Source organism: Limulus polyphemus, unplaced genomic scaffold (assembly GCF_000517525.1).
Source record: "Limulus polyphemus unplaced genomic scaffold, Limulus_polyphemus-2.1.2 Scaffold621, whole genome shotgun sequence".
NCBI lineage: Eukaryota > Metazoa > Arthropoda > Merostomata > Xiphosura > Limulidae > Limulus > Limulus polyphemus.
This window is the reverse complement of record NW_013666231.1, coordinates 198,382-213,938: the sequence shown is the minus strand read 5'-3', so window position 1 is coordinate 213,938 and position 15,557 is coordinate 198,382. Positions and strand designations below refer to the sequence as shown.

Below are 15,557 nucleotides of genomic sequence, written 5' to 3'. Positions count from 1 at the left end.
TTTTACAAATAGAAAGAAAAATAACTCTGACTTAGATCAAATTATTGTTTTGTTTTCCACAATGAAACATTTTTATTACTATATTTGCTAACAAAATACAAACAAACTGAAGAACGTTGATGTCAAACGAATATGCATCCTCATTCATCCTGATTTTTTTGTGAAATCTACGCCTTTTAGTCTTAAAACTACGTGTTGTGGTTTTTCTTTTAGGTATTACGTTATGACGTTTGGTGAAAAATCTGTATGTGATGGAGAAAAATGGATATCATTTTCGGATTCAGCGTACAGGAATTACTGCAGAACGTGTAATAATTTCAAGACAATAAAACCGTCGCAGGCCTGTGTTATTTATGTTGATGCGAATATTTTATAAAGTCTGCTTAGGTTGACCAATATTTCTAATATCTTCAACGAGATATCATCACGAAAAAGTGATAAGTAGAGGTTTCACTATTCTTAATTTCATCAATATCCCCCCCCCCCAGTGGCACAGCGGTATATCTGCGGACTTACAACGCTAAAAACCGGGTTTCGATACCCGTGGTGGGCGGAGCACATATAACCCATTGTGTAACTTTGTGCTTAATTACAAACAAACCGAATTCATCGACATATTGAGATCGTGGCGTGATGTAAATATTAAGCTTTCTAAACAAACAATTGAGAATTTTTAGATGACTAACAAAAGGCTTTTTATGCAAGACCTAAATAATGCTATATGTGTTAGTACTTGATATAATCTAATATTTTGTAAAACTAATACCACAAATACTTCTCACATTTGATTTAGGTCTGTATAATGATTACAGGATCATAACAAAAACTTTTTTTATTTAACAGATCGTAAGCTACTGAAATATCCGTAGATTAACTAATATAAACAAAAAGGTTTTATGATTACATCAATACACTTACAGCTCATGGCAAATAAAAAAATATTTATTTTCGTAAGTGCCATTTCAACAAGCTTGAGTGATTTGCGTGTGTTTTTTTTTCTTTTTTCCTTGAACCTGTAATTTTAATCCCATATAAATAAACCAACTAGTTGAAATTGTATTGAAGGTATTTTATTTTATGTGGAAAGGCAGGATTGTGTGATCGTATATTAAAGTAAACACTGAACACCGGGTATATTTGGAAAGTATATATGTGACGGATTACTACATAAGAAGTTAATACGATAACGAAAATATACGTGAGAATTTTACATCAGGTTTTAAATCTGTAGTACTTAGAGAAATAAATATAAGATCTTGTAATCCCACATAAAACCTTAAATTAAACATGTCTGTATATACGTGTTAAATGAAGCTACACAGCAGTTGATAGAACAATACAAGAGTCATGCGTAAAAAACAAATACTATTGCACTTCATAGAAACCAGTTGACTGTGACAAGTTAACGTTTACAAGCAGCAGAATGTAATAATTAAAATGGTCAATTAGTGGGAATTACATACCGGTCTTATTAAATATGTAAAAAATTGTTCAAGAACGAATGTAAAAAAATATGACATTACGACGTATGCACTATGTTATCAAAATACTGAAAAAACAAATCTTAAGAAGGGAGCTGTTGCGCCTCACCCCTCGAGTTCCACTTTATAGAGTGACCCACCTTGGACGTTAATTGCAGCCTGGATTCCGTTATTACATTTGCCAACAACTGTTGATACTCGTGTGATGGAATAGACCGTTATTCCACTTGCAAAGAGCTCTAAGAGTAATGAGATTTTAAAAGCCATTTATTCCATTTCTCAGGCGAGACTCAAGAACACCTCAGGATTCTATTATATTTCTCTAGCGGAACTCTACAGTACATCAGGTTTGTATTTTATTCCCAGGGCGATACTTCACAGCACATAGGGTTGTATTTTATTCTGTAGGCGATACACTAGTACCTCAGGGTTGTATCTATTCCTCTGGGGATACTCCATGGCACCTCAGGATTGTATTCCATTCTTCAGGCTAGACTCCACAGCACCTCGAATTGTATTCTATTCTTAAAGTTGGATTCCACAACACATCAGGGCTGTATTCTATACCCCACACTCCACAGCACCAAGAGTTGTTCAAATGAAATCAACTTAGACATCTAGATGTTATTTCTCTCAAATTAATGCTAAACACAGCATTTAGCATGATAAGGCGTATTATCATGGCTCCCTTAACTAGAACCAGTGGACTGATTTCAGATCAATTGGCTTACACAATGACACCACCCCCAGAGTTCTTTATAGTTGAGGTAACCCAATTATATATCACAGAGTTCTCCAAGTTGCCATCAAATCCATACACAGCAATTTAACAAAACAATGAATAATGGGATTCCTCGCTCAGTATGGTGTTTTTTCAATTGTTCTTCGCCCCAGTTTTAACAGTAACTTACAGTTGCAGTTGAGAACATAATTCGTCATCACTTTTTCAAGCTATTTAAAAGTTCACGTATGTAACAACATATGTATGTAGCTTAAATTAATCGTCAGTTGCAAAAAAAAAAGAAGGCCTTTCAATTGATTTTTATAATGATAAACGGTAAAAATGTTCGGTTTGTTGTATTAGAGAACACCACAGATCGAAAATATTTAAATGGTCTGCTTGTATATCTAGATCAAAATAATCGGCAGTTTGGAAAATAGGTATTTTACATTTTCCCCTATCAAATGATCGAAGAACAAACACCTTAACGACGTCGTCTTCAGATTTTTCGTTTTGTTTTAATTCTACAGTATTCAAGCTCTTAAGAATTTACATATTTGATTTCAAGCTTCAAATACACTTTATTATCGAAAAATCACCATTTCAGAGTTTCTGAACTACGTTACTTCTGATGGATAAAATGTTGTTTCTAACACGTCTTTTCTTGTAAAAGAAAAGATAAAATTATACAAAAGTTCGGCAAAATTTACTGTCATTAAGAAAGCTCCAGTTATGGAATCCCATTAATTATTAATTTCCTTTACGACAGCTTTTAACGTTTCTCATAAAAATATATACAAAAAATATAAAAACTAATTTTACGCATTTCTTTTACATTTACGTGAAAGATGTGGAACTGATTCGTTGTAATATTATAGACACTTCGATGGGAAATATGCAGGGTGTGATCTAGTTGTTAGCCTGTCGGACTGTGAATCCAAGGGACCATGCTTAGACTACTTTTAGCGTAAATTAATCACGCTCCGCAATTTGAGACAGTGGTGCGTTATAAGTCCTACTATTCGACTTGAATAGCCCAGAACTTGGTAGTGGGTGCTGTTAACTAACTGCCTTCCCTGTAGTCTATCAGTTCAAAATTAGCAAGGGCTAGCGTTAATATAAAAAACAAATAAACATCTAAGGGAATTTTTAACATTATAAATATCTCTTGATTTCACTCACGTCACGAATTCTTTTCTATGCAGGATAAACTTCCCAAGAAGCATTGCACACCACATTTTTGAGTCCCCAACAAGTTGTTTGCTAGACTTTACTAAGTGGTTGGTTAAATATCTTTGTTTCTTGTCTTTATTATTTTTGAACATTTAAACATTTTTATTGTATTTTGATTAGGCTTAATTAAACATTAATTCATTGTGGTAACATCCTCCGTTGCCAGTTGTAGTGACTTTCATCTACAAGTTATAGCAGAGCAAGTGACTGTTCTAGATCTGACGTTAGTTAAGATCATTCCTTCCAAATGATCTGCGTGCACATTATGAAAAAAAAATCTTCTATCAGATTGATATTTGCGACATGTCTGCCAAAGACTTATCAAATAACAGATCGATCATTCCTGAATTATCTCATGCAAGCTAAGCAAATTGTCTTATTTTTGTGAATGTTTGAATAAGAAAGGCCAGCCTAAACACTACAGACCGCTTGACGCATACATATTATTCAGTACTGCTGGATAAAACAATATTAATAAAATTATACAAAGAGAACAGCAATGTTCGTTTGATCCGGGCAAAGGTTGTTTTATTAACGGTTTAAAGTTAGGAAATTATAACAGTCTAGAATGGATCTTATTAGATCAGTTCTCACCATATTGACATGAATTCTTAGAGCATGCCAATATCATGGCAGATCTGGATCCTCTTGTTTTCCCTGTTTCTCGCATAATTTTGGTTTGTTTCGTATTATTATTATTATTATCCATATTGTTATTGTTACCCCAGTATTGTTTTCTGCATGTTGTAATCCTTTATGTTAGCGCTTTGACTTCCCATGAACTTTTAAATCTTCCTTCATATAGAAGCTTTAAAATATCTAAATTCTTTATCGTCATCACAACGGTTTAAATAGCATTGCGTTACAGTATAAGTAAATCTACATCGTTTGGGTGATTCGCCTCCAGGCAAAGAACATGTATTATCATGCAGTGAAGTAGATCCGGTAAACTTTGTAAATGCATTTATTTACTGTTTTCAATAAAATTGTTAGGCCTGGCATGACCTAGTGGTTAGGACTTCTCCGGGTCTCGAGTTCGAATCTCGTCACTGAACATGCTCGTTCTTTCAGCCGTGGAGTCGTTACAATGTGACGACTAATTCCATTATTCGTTGGTAAAAGAGTAGCCTAACAGATGGCGGTAGATGATTAAGACTAACTGTCTACCCTCTATCCTGTCACTTCAAAATTAGGGACGGCTAGCGCAGATAACCCTCGAATAGCTTTGCGCCAAATTCAACAAACAAGCAACAAAGTTGTGCTGTAAATCATGTTTCACCCACTAAATTTTTTTTTATTATGAAAACTGGAAATAAACAATGATTTTAAACTATTTATGAAAGTACTCACTATCTCTAACGTAAACAACCCTTTGACAGTAAATTATGCATGTTAAACATGATAATATTAGATAACATTACTTTTATTTTTTGGTTGTTATATCAATTTACTATTATATATTTTATTTAGCGAAGGTAAATTTGTTTGTATTTTTGTTTTAATTCAAAATACTATTACTTATAGTAATTTCAACTTTGGTCTTTCAGTTTAAACTGCCACACCAAGTTAGTCCAAACATAGTTTTTTAATATATCCGAGAGTGAAAAGCCCGAGCGATATTCCGAGTAAGTTTATCTTGTGAAAAGACTGTTACGTGAAACAAAAGATTACAAAACGTAACTATTGGTAAATGATTTTAAACAATGAATATCAAATTACGTTGTGCAGCTCTGCGCTTAACATCAAACAAACAAATGGCCAATAGGAAACCTGGAGGTAAAGGAAAAAAACAACGTAATACAGGTCAGTTAGAGTGCTGGATTACTTTCACATGTTATGTTTTTAAAATTCTTTAACACGTGAAGATCTTTTTGAAATTTCTGTCTAATTTGGAAATTTCCAACAAAGCACCGGGTTTATCACTCAATCAAAGTGATATTGTTTCCGGGATGGCCTTTTATCTTAATATACACCAGTTGTTAAATTATCTTATTTTTAATGCGTTACCTTTTATCATATTTTCAACATTAAACGGTTCTTTTTTTGTTTCTTGCTATTTTCAAAGTATTTATAGATTCACTAAACAGATACCAGGAACAAATTTTTATCGTGTATAAGATGCGGTGCTTAACAAAAATCGTGATGCAACGCATTAATTGAGAATATAAATTTATCCTAGCATAATCTACATTACGCTTGGTGGACAGTTTTAATGAATTTGGTGTAAATCATCTCAGACAACTTCCGCTTCCACAAAGAAAATTGCTTGTTTTGCAAAAGATAATTACGACAATATACCAAACGATTGCACGAATCGATAACCTTGTAGCGCGATAAGCCTAGTTTTGCCAAAAGGCACTTGCACATCATAATATGTGCATAATTTACAACTCTGCTACATATTTACAATATCTGTTTCTTAAATCTGTGTAACATTTATGTAAAACTATGTTTCCTTACTTTCATGCCATTTGTAAATGTTTAAAAATTTGAAGTTTGTTTTTGATAAAAGCTAGAAAGTTTTAAATGGAAATAAAATTTTTGAAATCATCATACATGTCTAACCTAAGGAATTAATTTTTTTTAGTTTTTAAGAGTTTCCATTGTTCCGTACTTAAACTTAAATGAAGATATGCTTTTTTGAATTTCGCGAAGAACTACTCGAGAACTATTTGCGTTAACCGTTTTTAATTTTGAAATGATAGACTAAAGGGAAAGCAGTTAACCAACACCACCCTCCGCCAACTCTCAGTCTACTCTTTACCCACGAATAGGGGGATTGATCGTTACATTATAACCCCCCACATGTCTAAAAGAGCATTGAATGTTCGACGATGTGTTTAGACTCTGCAACCCGCAGATTGAGAGTCGAGCACCATAACCAGGCCGTTTAAGATATTGGTTTTAGACTTTTAGCAGGACATTGTATACAAATATGTATACATTGCTTCAGATTAATCAAAATATTTTTTAAGTCGCCAAATTTGGATCCAGTGACGTGAATGTCAAAATAACATAATAGAAGTTACGGTTTTGAGCAAAGAACGCCGGTATAACATTTAACATCAGTTTTAAACCTATTCATTTAATAACCAGATTTTATTCTTTATATGTTCTAGATCCACATTTTAACATCAGTTTTAAACCTATTTATTTAATAACCAGATTTTATTCTTTATATGTTCTAGATCCAGCTTCTGTAATTTAATCTGCTTCGTGATAAAATGAGTTAGAAACACTTTTTAAATTAGTATACATTTTTATATTGCTCAATCTGTTTGTTGTTCTATAAGTTCTGAAGTATCAAAGTTATACTGCTAATGATTTGTTTTCTGTTATTTTTGATTGTATAGTAATGTACGAGTCCTATGCAGTGATATTTATGTTCTACCTGGTGATTACGATAGCAATTTACGCAAACGTTAACTGTATTTCTGCAAATAGTGTGATATCATATGAAACGTCCCTCGTGACGAACGCTGACGACAAATAGAGAAAATAATTCTGGAATACTGCGCGCGTGATGAATATCTCAGTAGTTAAATTATTTTCAGTATTCTTTTTTCCAGATATATCCTATATAAGTTCAGTTCAATATAAAATAAATTATTTTGTACACTGAAAAAAATTTAGAGATATGAGACACTTTATTGTTCATAATTTGAATAGAAAATATATGCGACGCCAATAATTCCTGAAAGACAATTCAGCTAGCGTGTAGTAAGCCCTTCCGAATGAAGTTTTTCTAATTGGTTGAATACGAGCAATATAATTCATCCTATAGGAAAAATTGATGTAAGACGGCCCCTTCGATAAAAATGCCATCTCTTATATCATCAGTTATGGTGTTTCCATCGGAGTTAAATATATGCAAGTACTGCTCACTCTACCGAACAGACGGCCCGGCATGGCCAGGTGGTTAGGGAGCTCGATTCGCAATCTGAGGGTCGTGGGTTCGAATCCCCGTCACACTAAACATGCTCGCCCTTTCAGCCGTGGGAGCGTTATAATGTTACGGTCAATTCCACTATTCGTTGGTAAAAGAGTAGCCCAATAATTGGCGGTGGGTGGTGCTGACTAGCGGCCTTCCCTCTAGTCTTACACTGCTAAATTAGGGACGGCTAGCGCAGACAGCCCTCGTGTAGCTTTTCGCGAAATTCAAATCAAACCAAACCGAACACACGCAAATGTGAATGATTAAATTGCGACTTAATTTTTTGTTTTTAAATAACTTCTGTCTAAGAACTTTCATTTTGTTAATTTAAAACGATGATTAAGCATAGATAGTCGAATATGCTGTAAAGAAACATAGTTCAAGTTCACTGAGTTTTTTCATAACGTGCGATTGATTGCTTTCGATGAGTGGCTTATGGTACGACTCCCCATCCCTGCGGGACCGTCTTATCTCACACCTACAACGTATATTTCTACTATAGGCTTCGGCACCAACGTACGTCATTGCCCCACAATAGTTCTCATGTGAATTTGCGCCATTTTCCTAGATAACTTGCGCATGGCACACATCATTCCTGATTCCTGGTTGGAGCTCTTAAGTGATGCTCAAGTGACTTAAATAAGTGGCATTTGTACTGAGTTAGATGAAGGTCAATTTACCCCATCCTGGAATCAGTTTTATTTATCCTTATAGATAAAACGGACCCCAACCACAAGAAGTGCATTTTTTCAATATAAAAAAAAGTCTATGTCCAGTCTTTGTTTTAAATATAAATGGCGTTTATAGCAAAATATGTTTTATTTTAAAACCTTTTGCTTCATCACGAAATTTATCTTAATTGGTGAAAACTGCATTCACAGTTAAGGTGGCCGTCTTACCTCACCATCTCCTACGTATTATGAACAGAACTCAAACCATTTGTTATAAATCTCATATTTTTGCTGAATATTTGCAAATATATATTTTCCTGGATATGTATTTTAACGTATTTGTACTAAATATGGGCCTACATAATAATATATGGATTTAATGAGGTGATTACAACAGCAATTTATGTTATCGGTATTTCTAAAAATGATGTTTAGGGAGAATTTTGTTAGAAATTATAATATAGTATTATGACGTTCTGTGTGGATCCTATCGATGAAACTTTAAGTAAGTTTGAGGGTATATAACGCTAAAAATAGGATTTCGATACTCGCAGGGGGCACAGTACGGCTAAGCCACTGTGTAGCTTTGAGATTAACAACAAACAAAAAAAAACTTATCTGTGACTAGTAGGGCCCTTGATGACAGTCAAAACTGTTTGAAATTATATTTGTATGCAGTACTTAAAATAATTTATGGTATCAAAAGCCTAAACTGGCGAAGAATGAAAACTTCTGAGACCTAAGAGCTGTTACAGTATTTTTAGGCCTAAAGAGTGCGATTGGGAGTTTAACACCGTGAAACTGGGTGTTACTATATACAACTATAGTATTTCAAACAGACTTTTGCCAACCTCTGCTCTAGCGCTAGCTGATGAGTTACTCTTTTTAGGCCTAAATGATAGTATACGATATACTTTTATACATTAATCTTAATTTGTTTATGTATCTATGTTATGGTGGTGATAAAAATTTCCGAGTATGTCTAGTGCAATCCTTCCAGTAAAACGTAGTTTTTAACATTTACTTTCTATAATGTTTACACAGTGAGTTCCCGCGGATAGAAAACCGATGATTATAGGTTCTGTCTTTGTTGTTTTCTATGTGCAAACGCCTGTTTGTTCGTGGCTCAAAATGCGTGAACACAATCAAGTTTGGTAATGGCATTCCTTTAACGGTTTTCTTCTTCTATTCTTGTTTGAGTTACATCATGACGTTTTTTAAAAGCATAAGCAGGCAGTAATGAGCCAGAATGAAAATGTTCAACAGATATATATTTCGGACACTGGCACTGCTGAGAAAGTCAGTCATTATAGTGAAAGGTTAGAACATTTTATTAAATAACTCATTAGCTACGGATATATTTACGATATTTGTGGAGCAAAATGAAATATCTTATGTTTCCAAATAAAATATAAAGCATTTAAGTATTACAGTTTTTACTAAAAAGAGAGTAATTACTTCGTAAAGAAAACGTTGGCTGTAATATTTAATGGACATGTTTTATTATGCAAGCACGTGTGTATAAATAATTATTTTCTGATGAACATAATGCAGAACGTAAATATTACGTTGAAATCAAAAAAAAAAACTGATGTAGTATATAGTATATATTTCAAATAAGCTATAGTGGCATACTGCTTTTGTATAACTAACTTGCTTTATAATGTATAAGTGACTATCATAACTGTAAACTACTTCAAATATAGCAACAAATATATTCCTACGTTATCCAGTTCTTAATGGAAGCGATGGATAAGATGATATATAAAATGTTATGCAAAACAAGAAATACTAAATGCTAATATAACTTTCTTTTTTATTATTCGGTATCATAAAACAAGACTATTGTTGTGGAATTTAAATATTATCTAAAACAGGGTGTGGACATCACAGTAGTGTGTATTGGTATGTAAGTGGGTGTTACTAGAGAAAATTACTTTTTTTTCCACTCGTTTAAATACATTATTTCAGAGCATTTTCGATATTCAAACATAAAAAAGCGTACGACGAAAATCAGTGATGTCGCACAGGATAAAAATATGTGCTTTTAACGTGATCGATACCTAGGGTCCTGGTAAACACTATCGTTTCTGTAGCCTACTCCCATGTAACAAGCCACAAGTCAAGCCTTAACTCTTCATCATTGTACATCAAACGACGCGCACACGAAAATGAGGTTTCCAGAATTCTCTAGAGAATTAGCAATTGTTACAAAAATGAACAAACGTCTTTCAACGCTTTTTTGTTACGTTTACATTAAACCGAATAATGTTTGAAAGTATCACTTATTTCATGAAGAACGTGTATAGATATCAATAAAGATTTGTTTGAAATTTCGCGCAAAGCTACACGAGGGCTATCTGCGCTAGCCATCCCTAATTTAGCAGTTTTAGACTAGAGGGAAGGCAGCTAGTCATCACCACCCACCGCCATCTCTTGGGCTACTCTTTTACCAACGAATAGTGGGATTGACCGTCACATTACAACGCCCCAACGGCTGAAATGGCGAGCATGTTTGGTGGGACGGAGATTCGAACCCGCAACTCGTGGATTGCGAGTCGAGCGCCCTAACCACCTGGCCATGCCGGGACATCAATAAAGTAAGAAAAAAACTAGCCACTGCTTTAACCATGTTACATTAGAACATAGATTAAATGATACAACTAACCTAAAATTACTCCTTTGTAAGCTAAATTCGTTTAATAAATACTGGTTTTCTTCTAAATTGTGACATATCACACAATACTTATATTTGGAGATATAAAAATGTACCCTTTCGAGCAGCTATAGCTATTTTGTGAAATTATTTGGTGTTTTGAAAACGTGAAAATTCATATTAAAGTTATTTGAATTTATTTAATTAGTGTATTCCGTTATAATTACTGTTTCTTAATGAAGACGACTTTGTGTCAAGTGGTAACACGACACGTTTCTATAGAAAATTCTCCCTCGTTTTATACGCATACGTTCAGCTGCATTTTGGTACATTGCTTCGTTCAGATGAAAAACTCAATCTTCAGAATACACAGTTCTTTAACTACTTCGTGAGATTTATCCCCAGAATACACAGCTTTTTTATTTACACCTTAACTACCTCACCAGATTTATCTTCTGAATGCACAGTTCTTTCATTTACATCTTAACTGCCTCACTAGATTTATCTTCTGAATACACAGTTCTTTCATTTACATCTTAACTACCTCACCAGATTTATATTCAGAATACACAGTTCTCTTATTTACATCTTAACTACCTCACTAGATTTATCTTCAGAATACACATTTCTTTTATTTATATCTTAACTACTTCACCAAATTTATCTTCTGAATACACAGTTCTTTCATTTACATCTTAACTACCCCACTAGATTTATCTTCAGAATACACATTTCTTTTATTTATATCTTAACTACCTCACCAGATTTATCTTCTGAATGCACAGTTCTTTCATTTACATCTTAACTACCTCACCAGGTTTATCTTCAGAATACACAGTTCTTTTATTTACATCTTAACTGCCTCACCAAATTTATCTTCTGAATACACAGTTCTTTCATTTACATGTTAACTACCTCACCAGATTTATCATCAGAATACACAGTTCTTTTATTTACATCTTAACTACCCCACCAGATTTATCTTCTGAATACACAGTTCTTTCATTTACATGTTAACTACCTCACCAGATTTATCTTCAGAATACACAGTTCTTTTATTTACATCTTAACTACCCCACCAGATTTATCTTCTGAATACACAGTTCTTTCATTTACATGTTAACTACCTCACCAGATTTATCTTCAGAATACACAGTTCTTTTATTTATATCTTAACTACTTCACCAGATTTATCTTCTGAATACACAGTTCTTTCATTTACATGTTAACTACCTCACCAGATTTATCTTCAGAATACACAGTTCTTTTATTTACATCTTAACTACCTCACTAGATTTATCTTCAGAATACACATTTCTTTCATTTACACTTTAACTGCTTCAGTAGATTTAATCAAAATTCGTACACAAGGTTCCACGAACAGAAATACTCATACGTCAGCGGTAATGCGAAAGAAGTGTAAACTTTAAAGTCGCATGCATACCTTTTGATATAATATTACTCTTCCAGCATGTTATATCCAGTTTTCCTGACGGATTTGACTTTAATAACTTTCAGCCCTGTGCTGTAGTGTAGGATAATATAAAATAGGCCTGCGGGAATACAATAAAATAAATCAAATTCAACTGATGAGTTGCTGATTGATATTCTTTATATTATTAAAAAATAGCTTGGCATGGACTAGTGGTTAGAGTGCTAGACGCGCAATCTGCGGGTCGCGATTTCGAATCGCCGTCCTACCAAACATGATCGCCCTCTCAGCCGTTGGGGCGTTATAATGTGATGGTCAATCCTACTGTTCGTTGGTAAAATAGTATCCTAAGAGTTAGTGGTAGGTGGTGATGACTAGCTCCCTTCCTTCTAGTCTTTCACTAATAAATTAGTGACAGCTAGCGCGGATAGTCCTCGTATAGTTTTGCGCGAAATTCAAAACAAACTTTGAAAAATTAACCTTTTATATTTTATTAAGATCTTCGGAATCTAACAATTAGAAGTATAGTTCAACTGTATCAAACAGTGAACTCAAAGTACTCCTATCTTGATTTAATTTTACGATTAGAACGTTAACCAACAATAGACTTAAATCAAATTCATTTTTACATTATTTGCAGGCCCCCCTGTGGCACAGCGGCAAGTCTGTGGACTTATAGCATTAATAACCGACTTTCTATACCAGTGGTGGTCACAGCACATATAGCTCATTGTGTAGCTTTGTGCTTTACTACAAACAAACATTATTTAGAGAAGTGGTTCCCAGACGGGGGTCCATCTGATAAACTCAGGAGGAGCTTCACTTAGTATGTGTAGAAATATTCTCTTTAACGATTCTCTGATACTGGATAAAGCCTTATTCTCAATGCAAATTTTATTTATTGTGACTATAGAACGTTTTTTATGATCGAGTTTGTTTTTTCTTGTTTGTTTTTTCGAATAACAAATTAAAAAATTCTTTAAAATTTCATTAAACAATTAGGTGGGAAGTTTTCAGCTTGGAAGCTTCAAGCTAAAAAGTTATGGAGCTCCTGATTTCCCATTCAGCCGTTGAAAACAACAAATCGTTCATAATGACTTTGGGCACATGGGTTCGATAACAATGACAGTCAAATCCTTCTGTTCGATTAGAATAGCCAAGAGTTGACGGTGGATATTGTTGACTACCTGCCTTCCTTCTAGTCTATCAGTTCAAAATTGGACATGGTTAACACAGATAGCCCTTAAGTGGTTTTGCGTGATTTTCCGAAAACAAACAATAAGACGTGTGGCATTTTTATGTGGTTTTCACGCTTCAAATGTCTCTCGGTATTTTATGTTGATTTTTAAATAACTCCCTGTTACTTTCGCATAAACATATTTTAAAATTATGAATCAAATATCACACAGTAAGAATTTTAAAGCATAAATACAAAATATATCTAGATAAAAGCTAGTAATAATCAACCTTTTTATATTTTAAATACGTATTTATTCTTGGTAGGTGCCCAGTCATACATATATCACCTACCTGTGGATCGAGGAGAGGATAAAACCAACTGTCGTTCGCACGTTTCAAAATCTATTACTTAAAAGTTGAAAATAAATACAGACACATAGGATGTATAAGTAGTAGTCTTTAAAAGTTTTGCAAATAAAATTAAGATACATATACGGAGAAAAAAATCCAACTGGGTTTACAACAGAGATCTTGCATACTATGCAGTGTTTGTCAAGTAAGGGTAATTACACAACATGCAATCGAACAATGTCATTGGGATATGGAGAGAAAATATACCAATCTAGAATATTAGCAAATAAAGGATGGTTTCAGACCACACTTTGTGTTAAAGTATCTTCGTAAGTTAAATCTTCAATCACATGATCAGTCGCTTTGTCAAAAAATATCGACCTCTCTATAAAAACTGTGACACAATGAAGAAGCGTTAGAAATGTCGATTCACTAAATTCACGACAACAAAATCCGGTTTGATAGTACTTTATTATATTTTCTAACCCATGGACAAAATATTTGAACTTGCTTACCTGATGCATCAATAATCTGGGAAATTCTTGAGACATCTTTGACGCTACGCCTGTGTGGATAACTGGTAGAAAGATCCCGAGAGTCATTGACATTCTTGTTTTCAGAGGCAACATAGTATAAGACACGAATAAACAATAAAGTATCTCCCATACCCCATCAGCCGCACTATGTCGTGCACCCCAAGAGCCTCTACCCCACGTGTCTCGTGTGCCAAGGTCCAGAGGTAGAGAGACCATACAGAAGGTCACGAAAAAACATAAAATAACGTAGCTTAAAGCGAGAAGATATGAATCTTTAATCCATCTCGTGCAGGTGAAGGTCAGAAGTGTGACAAAACACAGACAGTGCAACAGAAAATACAGATTGGCAGCGGTGGCAGTTTTAACATAGACGAAGTGTAGAATGGTTAAGACTCCAGTCAAGAAAATAAACAGAGCCAGGACACTAAATATTGAGGACTGTTGGATCTTGAAGGTGTATCGCTGGTACAAGGACTCTAACTCTTCGTTGTCAAATCTTCTACGGTTCACCAGTCGGGAAAATACCATTTTTCTGTGTGCATTAATTGCTTTTACTGATTGATCCATGTTCTGAAGAAACTGAAACACAAAACAACTGCCAATAAATATCGTTAAGGTAACAATTTGTGAGTGTTTATCAAGTATACAAGGTCACCAAAGTACACCAAACTCGATGTATTGGTGTTTTTTATTATTCGCGTAATGATCGTCAGTTATCTTTTTTTTAAAAAAACTGTTTTACATTAATGATTTCATTCACACCATATATTCCAATGTGTCATCAGGATTTTAAAGATTGTACTTTGGTGTGCAACCAGTTTTCAGTTATTATCGCTAAGGGATGTTGCATGTGTGACATCAAAAGCTCAGGAGTTATAATGCTACTGAAATACAACAGCTGAACAACTGGTTTGAGCGGGTTAGTCTAAGAAAATGTAGCCAGCTTTTATATCACAGGGCAAAGCTATTATCACAAAATTCCGTTATAGATTTTGCAATAAAACTGCATAACAGAAAAACAACAACAACAAAATACAAAAGCAATTGCATCGTTTTGAACTTACAGAATTGTCCAAGCGGTAAAGATTAAAGCGGTCGAGAGTACGTACAGAGTAGATTCCAGTGTCTACTAATTAGTTTTACTCAAAGTGAAGCGCGCGCTGATCATTTCAAGTGCAGTAAACGTTACTCATTTTCTGAGGATCACCTTCGAACTGCACGTGCAACCCTTGCGTTTGCGACAAAATTATATAGGTTGTAAAACAAGGTGGCGTAACGTAATGTTATCAATAGACAGCGCCATCTTGTGGGCATATGGGTCTTTATGAAAGTGATATTTTAAATATTACCTTCTGTGAAGGGG

The 15,557-nt window shown here is 34.2% G+C and overlaps 1 protein-coding gene across 1 annotated transcript in view; it reads right to left on the bottom strand.

Annotated features, from left to right (window-relative positions):
- The window catches only part of LOC106459518 (Ca(2+)/calmodulin-responsive adenylate cyclase-like), a 262,313-nt gene extending 246,938 nt beyond the window's left edge, over positions 1 to 15,375 (bottom strand). The window contains exons 1-2 of the mRNA XM_022386021.1: positions 15,259 to 15,375; positions 14,174 to 14,773 (exon numbers count right to left, since the gene is read on the bottom strand). Coding sequence (XP_022241729.1) covers positions 14,174 to 14,761 — 588 coding nt within the window. The 5' untranslated portion in view covers positions 14,762 to 14,773; positions 15,259 to 15,375. The remainder of the gene's footprint in view (positions 1 to 14,173; positions 14,774 to 15,258) is intronic.
- Between the last annotated feature and the right edge of the window lie 182 nt (positions 15,376 to 15,557).